The sequence below is a fragment of the Lithobates pipiens genome, unplaced genomic scaffold, assembly GCF_037356315.1.
Source record: "Lithobates pipiens isolate NorthernLeopardFrog02 unplaced genomic scaffold, aLitPip1_a1.2 Scaffold_30, whole genome shotgun sequence".
Lineage (NCBI taxonomy): Eukaryota > Metazoa > Chordata > Amphibia > Anura > Ranidae > Lithobates > Lithobates pipiens.
The window spans coordinates 107,844,738-107,866,537 of record NW_027507791.1 but is presented as its reverse complement, the minus strand read 5'-3'; the positions used below and the strand labels follow the sequence as shown (position 1 = coordinate 107,866,537).

General features: G+C 41.3%; 1 protein-coding gene across 8 annotated transcripts in view; it reads left to right on the top strand.

Annotated features, from left to right (window-relative positions):
- Positions 1-21,800, top strand: part of RYR3 (ryanodine receptor 3) — a 1,008,486-nt gene that overhangs the window by 354,453 nt on the left and 632,233 nt on the right. For all 8 annotated transcript variants that reach the window (XM_077464742.1, XM_077464741.1, XM_077464740.1 and 5 more), the window contains 6 exons: positions 1,519-1,711; positions 4,763-4,979; positions 5,782-5,886; positions 7,566-7,669; positions 10,052-10,135; positions 18,630-18,789. In XM_077464742.1, coding sequence (XP_077320868.1) covers positions 1,519-1,711; positions 4,763-4,979; positions 5,782-5,886; positions 7,566-7,669; positions 10,052-10,135; positions 18,630-18,789 — 863 coding nt within the window. The remainder of the gene's footprint in view (positions 1-1,518; positions 1,712-4,762; positions 4,980-5,781; positions 5,887-7,565; positions 7,670-10,051; positions 10,136-18,629; positions 18,790-21,800) is intronic.

The window sequence follows — 21,800 nt, the reverse complement described above, 5'->3', positions numbered from 1 at the left end:
TAATTCATAGAAACAACATATTAGTGACTATAATTAGAAAGTTCAGTTACTAACGCTACATTTAGTGGAGACTCAATTGACTATAAGCAAATGGAATACACTGTTGGTTGAGAGATTAACCCATTTTAGCAGTGGCGGCCCATCCATAAAGGCGCAGGGGCATTGCCCCCCTAATCTTTATGCACCCGGCCCCAAATCGCCATGTAGGGCGCCGGACGCATTCTACAGGGTTTTTTTTTCTGCAAAGGATGTGATTAGAGCCGGAGGCTCTAAGAATTGACTTAAAAAACTAGTCCACCCACTTGTGACAATAGTGAATCAACAGTCGCTATTGTTTTCCTACTTCTCCTCCCTGCCAATCAGGACAGGAAGCGGGTTCTGAGACTGGATTGGCCGTGAGGAGAATGGACTGGATTGGCCGGGAGGAGAAGCTGAGGAGGCTGCCAAAGCCGCCCGAGACCTGGATGGGATAAGTGCGGGGCTGGTGGGCTTGCGATTGGGGCTGGCAAGCGGGCCTGGTGAGCAGGGCCCAAAAAATGGAGCACAAGCCGCCACTGCATTTTAGATAACTAGAATGGAACACAACACATACTTGCATCCAGTTATTTGTGAAAGTTTTAGCATGTGGTGTTAATGGCTTTGGAAATAGGGAGGGCTAGGTGAGTACTTATGAATGAGGGATTATTCTGGGCAAATACCTACAGCAGTAAATAGTCATTGTTTAACAGTTTTACTGATGTTACTGCAGGTTTTAAGGAGTATAAATAGTGACAAACATGATTATTCTGCAATCCTTTCAAGCATCACTAGTTGCTGCAACATTCTTTAACCCCTTCCCAACCAACCGCCGCAGTTGTACTTCAGATTTACCAAAACCAGATACTATGAGGTCAAACCTTAGGAGTTTCAATGTGTATGCAATCAGGCAAGCCCTTGCACTACATGTTTTTTCTAAATCTGAAGACAAAAATCAGCAGATAATCTGATAGTGTGTATGGGGCTTAAGACTGCTGTTATAACAGCACCTACTGTAATAATAAAGATTATCTGTACAGAGAGCCCCTACCCTACCTGCTGTAACAATGCATGCCTAAATTTTCATATAGAAACTTTTTATGGTTTATTATAGTCTGAATTGTGTGTTGATTTTATATTTAATGCTTTTTATTTTTTATTTCAAATCACTAAATTAGGACAGGAGAGGAACAGAAACTGTCTCTTTAGTTGCCTGTGTTTAATCCTTAGGTGCATGATTCACAACATGACACCTGTGATTCATTCCACGTGCCTTCTTTCCTGTTCTTAGCTTTGACGTGTGAAGAGCAAAAATTAGCCAACATGCTTTATTGTTGACTCACATGAAAGAGGGAAGATTATGATGCTGTTTGCAATCAAATCGTCTATGTATTTTGTGTTTAAAATGTCCTAGAGCTTGAGAACTTCAGTACTTTGATCAGTCGCATAGAAAAATACTCTACTTTAGAGACCTAGCTATTATTCTTCAATTTCTTTCTATAGGTCGAGTACCAAGAGCAGTGGCTTCAACTAACCAGCACTTACTAGCTTCTGATGATGTGGTCAGCTGCTGCCTAGACCTAGGAGTGCCCAGCATTTCATTTCGCATTAACGGCCAACCTGTCCAAGGCATGTTTGAAAACTTCAATACCGAAGGCCTATTTTTTCCAGCAGTGAGCTTCTCTGCTGGAGTCAAGTGAGTTTTATATCCAATAAATTATTTTTTTCCATGGTCAAAGAGATTTATTGATTTTACTACTGTGCTGTACACTGTTCTTCTTGCTGACGAAGAAGCTGCACACAAAGGACACCAGGATTCAAGTAATAATACACTGTATATAGATTGTATTTGCTTTTTCTGGATTTCAGCTTTATTTATAACTTTCATTCTGTTAGTTTAAGCAAAAAATTGTCAACAGGTATAATGTGCAAACATCAAAACCAGCAGTCACGGGTTGTTCTAAAACTTTGTCACTTTCTTGTACTGTCTGCCTCTCCTTCGTTCTATACATTCCAGTTGGCCAGCAAGGCAGCCCACCATAGTGACTGGAAATGGGGGCAGAAAAGAGCAGAAATTACCAGTAAGTGGCTGAGCATTTTCTGGCCAGAATGACCCATAAACTGTACCACTTAAAATAATACCTAGCTCTAAAATTTGTTTTAGGCACAGTATAAGGCTGTGACAAGGCATGCCTAAAACTCAGTATTGAAAATAGTCAAAACAGCACCCCTTCATCAGACGTGTGATGTGATCACATGCTTAGACAAAGGGGTCTAGCGTGGCCCCAAATTGCTGGACTTTGTCCCTCTGATGTGAAATGTTTGGATGTTATCTTGAATACCCATGGTTTGCTGCTGATATACTCTGTCACTATATGCTCCACGCATAATAACAAAACAGAGTCTGCCGGTCCCATAGACAACATGCAAAAACAACAGCAGGACTCACTATACGATCAGTGAAATACAGTGGATTCCATGTTTGTAATGTTTGTTGCCATGTGACACCGCCCCTTGTCCCTATATAAGTGGCCGCGCAGCGCGGCCCTGGCATTGTGGCCAGAGAGATCGTCGAGTCAACATCTCCTGGAGAAGAAGGAGAAGAAGAAGAAGAAGAACGGAAGGCGGCAGCGGCGGCGACAGAAGACCGGGCCACCGCCTGTAAAAGAGCTATAAGAAGGCGCGGTGGCCCGGCAGAAGAACCGAAGAGGGGGACAAGACCCCCGAAGTCGGGAGAAGAGGCCGGCGGCGAGGAAGAAAGCCGGACTCCTCCGCTAGCAAAAGAGCTACAAGAAGATAGCGGAGGAGTCCGGCGAGAAGACCCCCGAAGATGGAAGACCCCCGGAGCTGTGCAATAAAGTATTTTATCTCGTGTTTTGTGTTTTTTTTGTACTTTTATTTTACAGGTGAATGGGTAGGGGTACATTGTACCCCATACTCATTCACATAGGGTGGGGGGCCGGTATCCGGGGGCCCCCTTATTAAAGGGGGCTCCCGGATTCCGATAAGCCCCCCGCCCGCAGACCCCGACAACCAACGGCCAGGGTTGTCGGGAAGAGGCCCTTGTCCTCATCAACATGGGGACAAGGTGCTTTGGGGTGGGGGGGCCGCGCGGCCCCCCTTCCCCAAGGCTCCCCCCCATGTTGAGGGCACGCGGCCTGGTACGGCTCAGGAGGGGGGGCGCTCGTTCGCCCCCTTTCCTGGCCGGCCGGGTAGCGTGCTCGGACAAGGGTCTGTTGTGGACTTGGGGGGGACCCCCACGCCGATTTTTTTCGGCGTTGGGGTTCCCCTTTAAGTCCATACCAGGCGGCGGGGCCAGCGACGTCTCCTTCGCGGGCCCCGCTTACCTGGAGACGCGCTCGAAATGAGCGGACTTTCCTCTGCGTGTGTGGGCGAGTCCGTTCATTTCAAAAGTAGGGTGGATAGTACGGCGGACTTAGTACGCCGTATTAGTCCGCTCAAAAAGTGCCATGTGTGGGCAAGTAGCCCGTTCGGAAATTCCGACGGACAGTCTGGCGTACTTTTCCGCCAGACTAAGTATGTCATACAGTTTGACCGTGTGTACGCGGCATTAGGGAGCTTCACCCTCTCTAATAAGTCATGTTTAGCACTATCATTGAAAGTAAAATAAAATCCCAAAATTTGAGTTGTTCCCAGAAAAGTAATAGAGATGAAACCTTCCAATGGGGACACTAGTTCTGGTGACCTCAGGGTCCCCAAGGATTCCCTTAATTTGCATGGATTTCCTCTCACTTCATGTTTGCCTATGGGACAGAAATTGAAGTTAAATCTCCCCAATGGGACAGATATGGAAAACAATAAACTAACAGGGGTTATAACCCTCCCCTACTCTATCCAAAATGTAAAAAAAAATCCCTACAGTTCTACTTTTTTAGAGTGATTGTAAAGTCTTGTTTAAAAAAAAAAAAAATTAACAACAAACATGTTATACTTACCTGCTCTGTGTGGTGGTTTTGCACAGGGCAGCCTGAATCCTCTTCTTCTCGGGTCCCTCATTGCTGCTGTTGGCCCCTCTTTCCTGTCAAGTGCCCCCACATCAAGCAGATTGCTATGGGGGGCACCTGAGCCGGGCTGCAGCTCCGTGCGTCCATTCAGACATGGAGCTGTCATTTGGCCCGCCCCCTCTCTTTCCCTATTGGCTAACTGACTTTGATTGACAGCTGTGGGAGCCAATGGGCGCCACTGCTGTGTCTCAGTCACTCAGTAGGGAGAGTCAAGGATGTCTGAAGGACTCATGGACATCACTGGACTGCGATGAGGCTCATTTGAGTATTAGGGAGTGCTGGGGAGGCTGCTGCACACAGAAGGCGTTTTATCTTAATGCATTGAATGCATTAAGATAAGAAAAACCTTCTGCCTTTACAACCACTTTAGTTCTTAATTTTAGGTATTCCTTCCCATGCTGTTAAACTGTGCCTAAAACTAATTTGAGGGCTTGGTGTTATTATTTTCAATGGTATTGTTTCAACCAATGCTATAAAATCCTGCTTGCTGCAATTTATGTAATGTTTCCAGCAGAAGAATCAGCAACAGGTTTGAATTGCAAACAAGACATATGTTAATTGTTCTCAAAATGAAGAATGTTTCATCTACATGATATAAATGCATGTTTTAACTTTAGAAGTGGAACTAGGCCTTGGAGCTATTTTTACTGCTGGCATGATAAGACTTAGAGCAACTTATAGCAACTAAAATCATATTAATATTTTTATGTATTATACTTTAGGGTTCGCTTTCTTCTTGGTGGTCGGCATGGCGAATTTAAGTTTTTACCTCCTGCTGGCTATGCCCCATGCTATGAAGCCTTATTACCAAAAGAGAAGATGAGAGTGGAGCCTGTGAAAGAGTACAAGAGGGATTGTGAAGGAGTTCGGGATTTGTTGGGCACAACACACTTTCTTTCACAAGCCTCATTCATCCCATGTCCTATTGACACCAGCCAGGTATAGCATTTTATTGTTTCTTTCACAACCAGCTTTATTCATCAGGCGAAAGCTCAATTAACAGCAAACAGCAAAATATTAGCCAAATATTTATTTATTTTATTTTCGATTTTGGAAAACATTTGTTGTTGGAATGGTATGTGGGGAAAACCTCCCTACCGGAGACACAGCCATAAACAACTACAGAGTTGTCCACTCTACTAACAAAAAGTTTTTTTTTATTGTGGCTGTTAAGCCCCATACACACTATCAGATTGTCTGCTGATTTTTGCCTTCAGATTTACCAAAACCATATAATGATAAAAATCTGATAGTGTGTATTGGGCTTTAGAGTGATATCCTCTCAATGCTGATTACCATGATATAACAATGACTAAGGAGAATGTGTTCACAATGGAAGAGCACTACAAGTTGTACATGTACAATGCTTCCTAAGGTGAAATTAAGCTAAATGGGTATCTGAAAACATTCTTTTAGCTTAGTGAACACATTCATTATTCATTTATATGTTATGGTTTATGTGTTAGACAATACTTTTATGTAGAAAGATATTATTCCTAGTACATAAAAATGTGAATGTTCAGTTCCATGTCTCATGAACTATAATGTGCTATTTATAAGCTGACTATTATGTGGTCAGGGTTTCTGGGGGAAAGCAAGCCAAATGTATATGTTGCTGAATTTTTTATGTAATAATACATATTTATGAATGTGTTTGTAAATCAGGCAATATTCCTTTTTTGTGGCTGTTGGTAAATACACCCCTCAACGTGCTTATTGACAAAGTTTGCATTTTTTGTAGATTGTTTTACCACCTCACCTTGAGAAGATTCGAGACAAGCTAGCAGAAAATATTCATGAACTTTGGGGCATGAACAAAATTGAGCTTGGATGGATTTATGGAAAGGTACCAATATGTTGATAATTTCCTGTTAGTTTACTGTTGTTCTGTAATATTATATATGACATGTACCATTGATGTTATTAACTTATAATAACCTCTTTTTTTAATTATGCTTGGTACTTTCTGTAAATTTTATTTTGTATAAACAGCACATTCTCACATACACTGTTTGTATACTCTCTAACAACTTTGATCAATGTCTGCTCACTTTATAGCTACTGTACTGTACTGTTCTTTACTGCCAATTCCTATCCATCAATATACTATACATGCAGTATCTATTGCAGTCTGTGCTTGTTAATGTCGCTCATTCTGTGTCCATTTATCACAGTATTTAGTCCTCATAGTCATTTGTGCATAATTTTAGGGAATATAAGTATAGCCATCCTAAATTAAACAGGCATCTAGTAAATGGACCTTTCCTGGGTAGTCGTTTTCCTGGGACAGTTTGTAGCTTCTCATTTGGCTTCTCATCTATGTTCTCGCCTATGGAGGAAAGTTTAAAACTAATTTGAGAAAGTATTATTTTACTGAAAGAGTAGTTGATGCTTGGAATAAACTTCCAGCAGAGATAGTGAGAAAGTCAACAGTAAATGGCTTCAAACATGCTTGGGACAAACATACTTGGGACAAACTCAGACAAAAAAGTTAGCGTAAAAAACAAAAAAACAAAACAAAAAATGAAGACAAATGGGAAGACTCGATGGACTACACGGTGTGCCATGACTTTTCTATGTTTCTAGAATTGCTGGGGTACCCTGCTACTGCCACTATGTGGCACTCAGTGGCACTTAGGGCCATAGTTCTGGGATGGTAGCAAATGTGCTGTTGAGTCTTTATATTCCTTCTGGCTCTCACTAGTAGTTTCCTACAGTGGCGCATGCTGGCAGAGGCTATACAATCTTGGGGAATGACCTGGTGACTCTCTCTGTTCCCTAGCCTGTGGCATGGGAAGGATGTGTGCAAGTGTTTGTGCCGTGTACGTCCGAGTCCTATGGGGCACAGGATTATTCAAGCTGCCCTGTCTGATTGAGGATGGTATGCCTGTCAAGGTGAAAGAACCTGATAGATGTCTGCTGGAGGGGGATCAGTATCCACCCTCAGCGGATCTTGGCAATTCTTTAAATTAATGGAGTCTGGAAGCCCTTGTTGCTTTGTTGTTTAACGCTTTGGATCCACCCTGAGGTAAATGCTAGCCTTCTCCCTGCTGGAGGTGAGTCCACTGCTCTACCCCATGCAGGAGGGGTACTACATTTTTGCCACCCAACCAGGGGCTCGATGAAAGTCATCACCACCATTACCCTTGACAACAAGAATGGCTGTGGGAATATTCATTGTGGCACTGTGGGACTGCATGACTAAATTACACCTCAGAGACTTGTCGCTTTATTACATATCTGTGTGGAAGAACCTAAAGTGGGCTACAGAGAGCTTAGAGGGTTAACTCAGCAAAGAAGGTGTTCCAGACCCCAGGTCACTAGGATTTGCCAAATACCTCAACAATGTTTTCAAATTCCCTTGGTCTGTGGCTTTGTATATTTTATGTGGTCTTCAAACTTCTCATTTTCAGACATAGAAATAGGAAGTAAGAAGTAGTAGTAACTGAAAAGGTGTCTTGATCTAGTACTAGTATTGTGTGAATATTTTACATTTAAATGAATGATTCTCCAAATGTGTTGTAGGTGCGAGATGATAATAAACGCCAGCATCCTTGTTTGGTAGAATTCTCAAAGCTACCAGAAACAGAGAAGAACTACAATCTACAAATGTCAACAGAGACTTTAAAGTATGTTTTCATCTCTAGTATAGATATGCGCTCTGAATTGCAATTTAAGTGGGCTAATATGTATATTGGGTACCTGCATTAGCACAGTTATTTGAATTTACCAGAGCTACAAATTTTCTGAGTTTATTGCACTCCAACGCTAGTAGCAACAGTTCCCAAAATGTTGTTCATCTTGAAATGACAGTGTTAAAACTGAAATACTTGCTTAAAATACATTATTCAGTGCTGGTGTTGATAAGATAATGCCTTTTCAATTCACTGCATGGAATGTAAAACAAAATGCATGTATTTAATAAAATTATGCAATGTATTTAAATGACTTTTAGTGTGATAAATGAGATAAAACACTGAATAATTGAATGCAGTTTAAAAAGAACCCTGGCTTAAAATGTACCAAAGTAACCTGTGGTGCCTTTAATTTCCAAAGCTAGTATTTAGACTATCCCTTTTCCATAGTGGCATCCTTTCATCCAAAGGCTACACTGTACATAGGGCCTTGATATCTTACTAAGCAGAGTTTATGCCCCATCTGCTATTCAGCTGTAAAATTAAAAAAACTTTGGTGGTCAGTACAGAGTCTGGCTTTTGACAATGGCAGCTTTCAGGAGGAAGAGAAGAGTACAAAAACGACCTCAGCAAAGTTCCAATACTGTTTCATAGTCCCCTTGCAGGAATGGTGCAAAGTTAGATAGGAAATAATGGTATTACCTTTCTGGCTAGAATAGCTGGACAGAATACAAAAAAAATGACATTATTTTTCTACATATCAGTTCATTATAGTTCATTATGAACTGAAGATGGGGTTTAAAGTGATTGTCAAGGCTCGTTTTTTTTTCCTATAAAAAAAGAAACATGTTATACTTACCTGCTCTGTGTAGTGGATTTTCACAGAGCAGCCTGAATCCTCCTCTTCTCGGTTCCATCTTCTGTGCTCCTGGCCCCTCCCTCCTGTTGAGTGCCCCCACTGCAAGCAGCTTGCTATAGAGAGCTGAGTCACAGCTCCCTGTGTCCATTCAAACACAGAGCCCCAACCTGACCCTGACCCTGCCCCCTCTCTCCACTGATTGATCACCTGAATTTGATTGTAGCAGCGGGAGCCAGTGGCGCCACTGCTATGTCTCAGCCAATCAGGAAGGAGAATTTTGAATGGCCAAGACACTTGTGGACATCACTAGACATAGAGGGACCTCGGGTAAGTGCTAGGGGGTTTGAGGGGGGCTACTGCACAGAGAAGGCTTTTTATCTTAATTTATCTTGCGTTTACAACCCCTTTAAGTCAATACACATATAATGCCATAACATATCAATTGTAAAGGCACAAACTATAATTGCTACAAAATTCAGTTTACATAAAATAAGGACAAAGGAATCTCAAATTGCTTTCTGTCTGCATAAAATGACCTTTAACAGGTTTAACAATAACCCAATGTGGTCTCATTTTTATCTGATATGTAATATAATTTATGGATATCCCCACATGTGTATGGTCTATGGGGTTGATTTACTAAAACTGGAGAGTGCAAAATCAGCCAGTCAGCTTCCAGGTTGTTTTTTTGTCAAAGCTGAATGAACACACAGAAGTTGGAAACTGATTGGAAACCATGTACAGCTGCACCATATTTTGCACTCTCCGATATTAGTAAATCAACTCCTTTGTGTTTTGTGTATTACCTATCTGCTTCTTTAGGACATGGATATTCCAACTTTTTCTGTAGGTAACTCTTTCCACAACCAGGGTATATAGAGTATCAATATTGTGTATCAAATTATTATTATTATTGAGGATATATATAGCGGCAATAGTTTGCACAGCACTTTACACTATAAAGGGAGACAATACAGCGACAATACAATTCAATACTAAAGGGTTAGGAGGGCCATGTCCATGTTATCCAATACGTAATATTTATGAATCTAGATGTTTCGTGGATTACCTATCTGCTTCCTCAGGACATGGTTTTTCCAACTTTTTCTGTAGGTACTTCTTTCCATAATCAGGGTGTGTAGAGGATTAATATTGTGCAACAAATAAATATATGTCCATGTTGGGGTAATTGTAAACCTGTAAAAAGTAATTTTATGCAGATAGGAGAATGATAGTTGAGATCTTTTTGCTCTTGTAATGATTTTATATAAAGAATCGTGTACCAATAATAAACTATACATTTAATGATTAATATATTATGGCATTATAAGTGAGTCGACCTAACCCCCATCCTTAACTGATTTTGAATATTGTGATGTAAAGTATATATACAGGGGGTGGTCAACATATTATTTATGTTAGGCTTTTAAGGACATACTGTAACTCTGAAATTTCCATTGAATGTACATATTATTTGCAATGCTTCTTTACCAGCAATCCTTTTTTTTTCTTTACAGAACTTTACTTGCTCTGGGATGTCTCATTGTTCACTCAAATCAAACAGCTGAAGAAAATCTTAAGAAAGTAAAACTCCCAAAAAAGTATGTGACTGAAACTATTATAGTAAGCTATTAATTTGGTGCTATCATAGACTTTTTAAAGCCTGGGTTTAAGGTCCTTTTTGATATAATTCATCAAATGTTTTAGAGCACATTTTCTGGTAACATTCTCCTGCACTTTATTTAACGAATGCGACATTCCTTGATATTAAACAGGCAAGATAAAAAAACAAGGATGTGCATACCTTGGCAGTTAAACCTTTAATGATCAAAATATTAAAATCAATGTTTCCACATATTTTATATATTAATTGCACCTTAAATGCTGCCCCATCTTGTTGAAGTTGTAGAACCACTCACATTGTGGCCAGTGATTTCTAGTGGTTGCTCAGCATTAAGTTTGAGTCTTTCACTGAAGGCTGACATGCTGAAGGGAGGCAGGTGATTTAGCTACACACTGGGCTCAGCTGCACATCAGGGCCTGCTGTTAGAGGTCAGGGGAACCTTATGAATTTTGTGCTGCATAGCCATGCATTTAAATGCAAGAGGGGAGGAAGACTACAAGTAAGACTACAAGCGGTAGCCCTGCCAAAAAGACCTGCCCACACGTAAGATTTTGGATGTTGGATTTTGACACTCGGCCTCCTTCAATTACATTGATCACAAGGAGACATAGTTAACATTTTTATTATGGCAAAGCCCAGGGCAGGAAGCTGCATTATAGGTCGCACTGTTGCTTGTTCTCGAAAAAATGAAAATGGCACTAAGCAGTGGCCACAACAGTAGGCCACAAAGTAAAGTAAGATAGATGCAAATTTTGTTATTTTCCATTTTGATCTTGTTTTCTTTGCTTCCCTTCAGTTCCACTGCAGTGTTAAACGCTTGTATTATGCTTTCTATGTTTTGAGTTAGAGATGTCTCCCTCTTCTAGTGGATCATGCAGAAATTATTCAGAATATTTTTAGGGCCAGCCTAATTGGATACAGAGTGAATGGGTAGATAGGCGTGTCCTTATAGAGGGAACTCGAATTTAGAAAAAAAAAAAAAAGGTGAACAAAGGTGAACTTGGCCTTTAAGTTGAACAAGTTCACAAATAAAGTGCAGTGCTATATATGCATGATGAGTAAAATGTGTCCTGAAAACGTAATACATATATAAATAATAGTCAAATACTCAAAATATGACCGAAAATCAAATGAAAAAATCTTCTCAAAGTGTCCTCTCAAGTGTATAAATAAAGTGACAGCGTGAGCCACTAGTATATAAAGTGCTAACAACTTAAAAAAGTCAGTCCTCTCAAGTGTCCTCAAAGAAAATGTGAGCCACTGTTTGATATAGCGTAACATCAGTGGAAGGGTCTGGTATGGATTTTTTATTGGGGGGGGGGGCCTATGCCATTTTAAAAAAAAAATTGGCGCAGGGTTCCCCTTAATTTCCATATCAGACCCGAAGGGCCTGGTGTTGATTTTAGGGGGACCTCCACGCAATTTTTAAAAAAAAATTTGGTTCGGGGACCCCATTCTCTTTTTTTCAATGAGTTTTATCTATATTGCCGAGACCCGACAATTCATTACAGCCGCGATCAGTTTTAAATGTTAATTTTTCCTTTAGAAATGTAATTTTGCTGTGGTACTATTCTAAACACGGGAAAATGTGCCACTTTACAGGCATACTATAGACACCCCCCAGGCACGATATTTAAAGTAATATTTCATTTTTATTGTTTTACTTTAAGCATTAAAAAAATCACTGCTCCCAAAAAAAACTTCAGTTTAAAAAAAAAAAATTCATTGATACATGTTCACTGGGGCAGGACTCGGGTCCCCAAACACTTTTTCTGACATTAACTTGCATAAAAGCCTTTAAAATGAGCACGTTTGATTTTTCATGTTAGTGTCCCATAGACTTTAACGGTGTTCTGGCAGCTTTCAAATTTGCCACCAAGACCGCATATTGTTTGGTGTTCGCAGAACACACGAACAACCAAAGTTCGGCCCGAACTTATGCTCGGGCCGAACCATTTGCCCATCCCTACCCAGAAACATAATTTCAGTATCACCTGGCACTGTCTGTTAATTTATGTTTTTCTACTTTTATGAAATTCTGTACATCTAGTGCAGTGATGGCAAACCTTGGCACCCCAGATATTTTTGAACTACATTTCCTATGATGCTCATGCACTCTGCAGTGTAGTTGAGCATCATGGGAAATGTAGTTCCAAAACATCAGGGGTGCCAAGGTTTGCCATCCCTGATCTAGTGTATCATCCACAAGCACTTTGCTAACTACCTCTATTTACTACTAAAAAGTACAGTACACATCAAAATGGTAAAGCCACAGTTAGCCCTTGTACACACGGTCGGAGATTCCGACGGAATGTTTCCTATCGGACCGTTTTTGTCGGATATTGTGTGTGGTCTGCATCGGACTGTTTCCATCGGAATATCCGACGGACCAAGTTTTCCAAGTTGCCGGTAAAATTTTCCGACAAAATGCCCCTATTGGACATACTCCGATCATGTGTAGCCTACTCCGACGGACAAAGTGCCACGCATGCTCAGATCAAATTCCTAGACCAAAGCTATTGGCTACTATCCTGAACGTAGTCCCGTCCTAACGAAATAACATCATCACGTTATGTACAATTGGATTTTCCAACAACTTAGTCCGACCGTGTGTATGCAACATCACTTACGGACCTCTTCCGGAATTAATCCGTCGGAATTACTCCGACGGATTTGGTTGTCGGAATCTCTGACCGTGTGTACAAGGGCTTAGAGGAAACAGGTCTTTTACTCTTTCTGGATGAAGTATCGTTAAAAATAGAACAGCTCTAGACTGCTGCAATTGCCGTTTTCCCATGAACCTATGTGTGGTGTTAAGGCTCTGTAGTTTTTTAAACTACATAATTTACAATAGTTTTAATGCATATCTAAGTAAATTATTTGTATTCGTAAAGAGGAAGTAAACCCTGATGGCATAGTAGTCCATTATGTGTCACTAACCTGACACAGGAGCCAGCGAAGTCACCGCTGTCCCCTTATGTATGGAGCCTCCATCTTCTTGGTGGGTCTCGCTGCTCTGGCGCTGTCATTTGAGTAAGCCAGGATGACGTCACTCCCGCGCATGCGCACGGGAGATGCCACTAGCGGCACATCGTCGTTAACAGAGGCGCGCTCAGTGCACCATCGGTGCCTGTCTTTTGGCAAATATATCCTAAACCTACACGGTTTAGGAGATATTTCTTGGACCTACAGGTAAGCCTTAATCTAGGCTTACCTGTAGGTCAAAGTGGTTTGTAAGGGTTTACAACCACTTTAACCAGTTGCCGACCGCCGCACGACGATGTACGTCGATAGCATGGCACGGGCAGGCATATTGGCGTACATGTACGTCCCTTGCCTCCCGCGGGTCGGGGGCCCGATCGGGCCCCCGCCCGGTGCCTGCGGCGGTCGGTATTCGTGCGGGAGCGATCCCGGACGAGGGGACGGCCATTCGTTCATGGCCACCCCCTCGCGATCGCTCCCGACGAATAGGAATCCCCCGTGACATCACTTCCTCTCCTGTAATGTAAACACAGGAGAGGAAGTGATGTATTCTCTCCTCCGTGTCGGTATTTTTCGTTCCGACACGGAGGAGAGCGGATCGGTGAGTTGCACCAACACTCTACACACACAGTAGAACATGCCAGGCACACTCACACCCCCCCTTTACCCCCCGATCACCCCCCCAATTACCCCTGCCCCCCAGTCACAGTGACACCAATGTCATTTTTTTTTTTTTTTTTTGCATTGGTGTCATTTGTGACTGTAATAACTGTTAGGGCAGTTAGAGTTAGCCCCCTTTAGTTCTAATGTACCCCCCTAACCCCCCCAATAAAGGTTTAACCCCGTGATCACCCCCCGTCGCCAGTGTCACTAAGGCTGGGTTCACATTGCAGCGGTTTATGAGAACGAATGTGATTCGCACCGCACTGCAGTGCAAATCACATCCGATCTCTGTGCGATTCGAGTTCAGCCATTCGCCGCACCCGCCGCACCCGCCACACCCGCCGCACCCACCGCAAATTCGCACGGGACCCTTTTTTTGGCCCGCAGCAGAATCGGATCGCATGGGTGTTCACACCATGCGATCCGAGTTTGCAGATCGCACTGCGATATGCGAACTGATCTGGGGGTGTCAGTAACATTTCACTGACACTCCCAGCAGTTCGCATAGGGCAGTGTGAACTGCCGCCGGGAGGCATGCGATGCGGGAACCCGCCGCGGATTTGCGGCGTTTCCGCATCGCTCCAGTGTGAACCCAGCCTAATAAGCGATCATTTTTCTGATCGCCGTATTAGTGTCACAGGTGACGCTAGTTAGGCAGGTAGGTATTTAGGTTCGCCGCAGCTTTTTATAGCGCCAGGGACCCCCATATACTACCGCATAAAGCCCCCTGATTGCCCCCTAGTTAACCCTTTCACCAGTGATCACCATATAACTGTTACAGGTGACGCTGGTTGGTTAGTTATTTTTTATAGTTTCAGGGCACCCGCCATTTATTACCTAATAAAGGTTTAACCCCCTGATCACCCGGCGGGTGTCATTTGTGACTAATAACTGTTAGGGCAGTTAGGGTTAGCCCCCTTTAGTTCTAAGGTACCCCCCTAACCCCCCCAATAAAGGTTTAACCCCGTGATCACCCCCCGTCGCCAGTGTCACTAAGGCTGGGTTCACATTGCAGCGGTTTATGAGAACGGATGTGATTCGCACCGCACTGCAGTGCAAATCACATCCGATCTCTGTGCGATTCGAGTTCAGCCATTCGCCGCACCCGCCGCACCCGCCACACCCGCCGCACCCGCCGCAAATTCGCACGGGACCCTTTTTTTGGCCCGCAGCAGAATCGGATCGCATGGGTGTTCACACCATGCGATCCGAGTTTGCAGATCGCACTGCGATATGCGAACTGATCTGGGGGTGTCAGTAACATTTCACTGACACTCCCAGCAGTTCGCATAGGGCAGTGTGAACTGCCGCCGGGAGGCATGCGATGCGGGAACCCGCCGCGCATTCGTGGCGTTCCCGCATCGCTCCAGTGTGAACCCAGCCTAATAAGCGATCGTTTTTCTGATCGCTGTATTAGTGTCACAGGTGACGCTAGTTAGGCAGGTAGGTATTTAGGTTCGCCGCAGCTTTTTATAGCGCCAGGGACCCCCATATACTACCGCATAAAGCCCCCTGATTGCCCCCTAGTTAACCCTTTCACCAGTGATCACCATATAACTGTTACAGGTGACGCTGGTTGGTTAGTTATTTTTTTATAGTTTCAGGGCACCCGCCATTTATTACCTAGTCTCACTAGTGTACCCCTAAATTTAGGGGTGTCTACTTTCCAAAATGGGGTCATTTGGGGGGGGTTTGTGCCATCTTGGCATTTTATGGCCTTCAAAACTGTAACGCCCTTAGAAAGCCTGAAGGCGGTGCTTGGTTTTCGGGGCCCCGTACGCGGCTAGGCTCCCAAAAAGTCCCACATATGTGGTATCCCCGTACTCAGGAGAAGCAGCAGAATTTATTTTGGGGTGTCATTTCACATATGCCCATGGCATGCGTGAGCAATATATCATTTAGTGACAACTTTGTGAAAAAAAAAAAAAAAAAAAAAAGTTTGTAATTTTCCCGCAACTTGTGGCAAAATATAAAATATTCCATGGACTCAACATGCCTCTCAGCAAATAGCTTGGGGTGTCTACTTTCTAAAATGGGGTCATTTGTGGGGGTTTTGTGCCATCTTGGCATTTTATGGCCTTCAAAACTGTAATAGGTAGTGAGAAGTGAACTCAAAAATTTACGCCCTTAGAAAGCCTGAAGGCGGTGCTTGGTTTTCGGGGCCCCGTACGCGGCTAGGCTCCCAAAAAGTCCCACATATGTGGTATCCCCGTACTCAGGAGAAGCAGCAGAATTTATTTTGGGGTGTCATTTCACATATGCCCATGGCATGTGTGAGCAATATATCATTTAGTGACAACTTTGTGAAAAAAAAAAAAAAAAAAAAAAAGTTTGTAATTTTCCCGCAACTTGTGGCAAAATATAAAATATTCCATGAACTCAACATGCCTCTCAGCAAATAGCTTGGGGTGTCTACTTTCTAAAATGGGGTCATTTGTGGGGGTTTTGTGCCATCTTGGCATTTTATGGCCTTCAAAACTGTAATAGGTAGTGAGAAGTGAACTCAAAAATGTACGCCCTTAGAAAGCCTGAAGGCGGTGCTTGGTTTTCGGGGCCCCGTACGCGGCTAGGCTCCCAAAAAGTCCCACATATGTGGTATCCCCGTACTCAGGAGAAGCAGCAGAATTTATTTTGGGGTGTTATTTCACATACGCCCATAGCATGTGTGAGCAATATATCATTTAGTGACAACTTTGTGTAAAAAAAAAAAAAAATTTTTTTTTTTGTCATTATTCAATCGCTTGAGGCAAAAAAATAAAATATTCAATGGGCTCAACATGCCTCTTATCAATTTCCTTAGGGGGTCTACTTTCCAAAATGGGGTCATTTGGGGGGGTTTTGTACTGCCCTGCCATTTTAGCACCTCAAGAAATGAGATAGGCAGTCGTAAACTAAAAGCTGCGTAAATTGCAGAAAACGTACCTTAGTTTGTAGATGTGACAACTTTTGCGCAAACCAATAAATATACAATTATTGACTTTTTTTTTACCAAAGACATGTGGCTGAATACATTTTGGCCTAAATGTATGACTAAAATTGAGTTTATTGGATTTTTCTAATAACAAAAAGTAGAAAATATCATTTTTTTTCAAAATTTGCGGTCTTTTTACGTTTATATCGCAAAAAATAAAAATCGCAGAGGCAATCAAATACCATCAAAAGAAAGCTCTATTTGTGGGAAGAAAAGGACGCAAATTTTGTTTGGGTACAACATTGCATGACCGCGCAATTACCAGTTAAAGCAGCGCAGTGCCAAAGTGTAAAAAGACCTCTGGTCATTTACCAGCAAAATGGTCCGGTCTGAAAGTGGTTAAAGTATATTTTTACCTTAAGTCTAGATTCACACCTGAGCATTTTCAGCTCATAAAACACTTGTAAAACACCTGAAAAATGCCCAACAAACATAACTTTAAAATATATATTTAAAAATTGCTGCTTACTTTTTTGCATGCTCTTTACTGAAAATAGTTACTACTTTTCTTCCCTTCTATGTTATGTTAGGAAAGGGATGGTGAGGTATGTTTATCCTAATTAACCATGTTTTTATTGTGCTGGTAGATCTTCATTAGCAGTTTTAACCTAGATATTTACACTGTGTGTCCTGCTAAAGGGATAAAGATATCAAGGTTTAGGCTCAGCATTGTATGTTGTTGCATTTTTAGTCCACTCTGTCCCTTAAATGTTCCCTGCCCATTGCAGTTTATTCTGAACAATACAGGTATCATATTAAGCTCTGTTTACAGTATAATCCTGCTCCAAAGAAACCAACTAGAAGGGCAAGAAATATTTTTCTTAAATATTTTAGCTATGCTGTTTGACTAGGGACACATAACAAACATAGCGGGGGATTTCTAAAATTTGACTGCATAGCTACATGATGATACTGTGTTTTAAGAAGATATTTTTGATTTTATTATTGCACTATACCATATATGCATTGTATATATTATGCAAGTGTTAACTTTTTGATTATTCACTACTTATATAGAGTGGGTTTTTAGTTGAGTAGCACTGCACCTGGTCTTTGTGTTTCTGATTGAATGGAATGTTATATTCCTATGAGGCTGACAGCTGATAAAGATATATATTTTTTAATGTTGTGGCTCACATGTTATCCACATGTGTGATTATTAAAGAATTTGTCATTTGCAATGTACTTCATTGTAGGTGACAAAAACATTTTTGTGAAAGTTTTCACTGTAAGGATTGTTTATTTTCTTTTAATGATCATTTACACAATGTTATCAACACCCTGGAGATGGGAAATATTTTGGTGCAGCTAGTGCCAAAAATATCAATATTTATTAAAACCTGTATCCATCAGCTGCCCATGTTCTGGGAACCGCTAAGCTTGGTGAGGTGGCGCTGGATGTTTTGATGTGAACTCATGAATATAAATCATTAGCCAATAAATTAGTTATATAAACCAATATCTATCATATGGCATGGTTGTACACTATAGCATTGACTCTATAAAGGCCAATAAATTAGTTATATAAACCAATATCTATCATACGTCATGATTGTACACTATAGCATTGACTCTATAAAGGCAGCTATGATTCATACAGCTTCTTTGAGATTTACTTAATTGTCAGCATTAGTTCTGGTTGTCATTATATTCATGCATTAAGACTAAAGATATTTGACTTATAAGCCCTCTGTGTGATAACCATTAACGTTTAATTAACTAAACATTATAGTGGGGAGTCTACTTCCATTACTTAGCATGATACCACAATGAACAGCACATTTTCAGTACTATAAACTTTGCAGTTAACCTCAGTCCACGTCTACTAACATTCAAACTATCATTAAATTTACAGCTATATGATGTCCAATGGTTACAAACCTGCCCCGTTGGACCTATCTGATGTAAAACTGTTACCAGCCCAGGAAGTTCTCGTTGATAAACTTGCAGAGAATGCACACAATGTCTGGGCTAAAGACAGAATAAAACAAGGATGGACCTATGGCATTCAGCAGGTAAGCTATCAGGAAGTACAGCATTGTATTTCTAAAACAAATGCTAGATATATGACATGACATTTTGTGCAACTACAAAAAAAAAACTTTTTTGGTTCTGAGGAAAGAAATATATTTGGCTGTGGCAGGAATTTTTGATTCTTTTGCTCTAGCTTTATTTACTTAAACTTTTGAATATGCACACTAATGGGTTTATTCCTCATTTCTGGTTATTGGGCTGAGCTATTAAGATAATTATTTTATGTCCTAGTGGTCACTTCTGCACCCAGAACCGCAGTTTCCCAAACAGTGGCGTGTGTGGTCCTAAAGAAGATTTTGATGGCTTCTAGGATCACTGCTGTTTATTAAACTATAAGTAACTGTGACTGTTGATGACCAAACACAACACAGTGTTTATTTTATCTCAAATCAAGCATAAGAAAAAAAAAGAAAAAAAAAAAGATTGATTGCTAAGGTACCTTATTGTGCTACCATTTGTAGACACACCTACAAAACCACACCCACACAATCATATCCAATTTAAACACACCCACAAAATCCTGCCCCCCATTTTAAACACGCCCTGAAATAATCATTCATTGACTTGGAATAAGAGGTGTAAATTCATGGTATATAGACAAAATGTCTCGGGGCACCATGAGTAGGGACATTATGAATTGTGGGTGTGGCCAAATCTTGGTAACTCTATATCAGGGACCTAAAGAGGAAGTAAACTTCCCAGGATTGTTTGTACCTATAAGTAAGCCTATAATAAAACGTACCTATAAGTACTGTAAATAGCTCTTAACCTTGCACCATTTAGGAGAGATTTACTGTACACGCCGCTGATGATGTCATCAGTGTGTGAGCTCTGAAGGAACACCCATAGGTGCCATTTCTTCAGAGCCCTGTGCCGTGACCGGCAACTCCTGCGCAAATGCGCGGGAATGACATCATGTGGCTCTGGCCAGTCACACAGCCAGAGTCCACGGCCTACAGTGGTGACAATGAGGGCTTCATTTGCAGGTAAGTTTCACATAATGTGCTAGTATGCGACGCAAAGAAATAGGTGCAGCTCTCTAAAAAAATAAATAAAGAAATGCTCTCAATATCAAATTCACAACTTACAATATCTAGTGAATTTACCACCAATGACCACTTCTAGCGCTCACAATACTTCATGCTTATCAGTGCAAAACATATTTCTTTCTAACAAAAATTTTAATTGAATGTGCTTTTAAAGATAAAAATTATTATTATTGTGCCCCAAAACAATTGATGTAATTCAACTCAGTTCTTATGCAATATACCCACTCTTCTGTGCAGGTTATTACAAGTGCTCCCTTTTTTGATGACAGAATTCAATGTTCTAATTTGTTGCTCAAGCAATCTGAGCAGCTTTATAGATACACAGATATCTTTACTGATTTCCATAATTTTTTGGGCTTTATATTCATACAGCTTTTCAGGCCCACCATTAGCATGAACTTCATGTTTCATAGTTGCGAGTCTTTGTAGGGAAGCCATACCTCTCTGGTCTCTCCAGAATCTTCCTGGGAGTCGAAGCTGTTCATGTTTGTTATATGAGGGATTTCTATCTTTCCCATCAGCTCTTCAGACATATGCATTGCTATATGTGTGAATGTAAGAATAGCTATCTTATCTGTACTGTGTATAATTAGAACTGTTGACAACACATGTAAGGTGTCAACGCCTGTATGCATTACCACTGGCCTTTTGCTCCCAGGTCATTGGGTTTACATACCATTGCAATTTTGGGTACTTCATATCTTTGTTTTTATTGAAGTCACCAATGTTCTTATTCTCTTTTGTTTATATGTATTTTTAATAAAACCTCCTATTTTTACAATAATACTTGGTCTGTCTATAATAGATCCAATAGGGGTTCTCTTCGGTGCTCCTGCACTGGATATTCCGTTTGCTTCAATTTACAGGATCGGTCAGACCAAGTTATACACATACCAATTCCTCCCTTTTTGTTCTTAATCAATATTTAATACGCCATACCCAAACTCCAGTGCTTGTGAATTTAATGTGCCACTCCACCCGATGCTCCCTTTTGTGAAAATGCACTCTCTGGACTGTATGACCCCTTACATTAATAAGTAGGCTTCAATGCATTGTTTAAAAGTTGTTTCCAACTCCACAGGGCTTCCGCCTCTGCCACTCAGTCCTCCAGTAACACCACTCAATACCAGCCTCTAACTCCCCCCATGCCACCATATGATAAATATTAAAAAGCATTTAACAAGTCCATAAATATGATAGTCCAATAGTGAAATGATCCAGTGATCCCAATAAATCTCCATCACCATCCAACCCCTTGAAGGTGTTGGATGGTGGTAAAGATTTATTGGGTTCACTGGATCATTTCACTATTGGACTATCATATTTATGGACTTTTGTTAAATGCTTTCACTATTGGACTACCATATTTAGCCCTGGTTCACATTGCATCGATTTGGCATGCGATTTGACATGTCAACTTGCATGCCAAATCAGCGGTTATTGCCAGCAATGGTACCATTTGAAATGGTGGGATGCCACATTTGCAGTGCCGCACCAATTCCCAAAAGTAGTTCCTGTACTACTTTTAGCGACTTCGATTTCAATAGACATCTGTGTAGAAACACACACAGATGTCTCTGAAATCACCCCTGAATTTGGGTCTGATATGCTGGAATGAAATTGTGCGAATTCAGCTGAACTTGCACAATTTAATTCGCTCTGTCAGTGTGGACCTAGGCTTATGGACTTTTATTTGCTCTTTTTTTGTTTATCTATTAGCATAACTTTATAGAGCTTTATTTTATTGGGACTGTGTTAATATATCACAGCAAAGTTGCTGCTTGGTGAAGTTTTGTGCTATACATAGTATGTTTTTTTTTTCACGTTTAACCACTTGCCGATCGGGCTATAGCCGGAAAACGGCTACACGAGGTCGGATAACTCTGGGAGGGCATACTATAATGCGCGCACCTGGGAATGTCCATGACTGCCGGGTCTGGAAG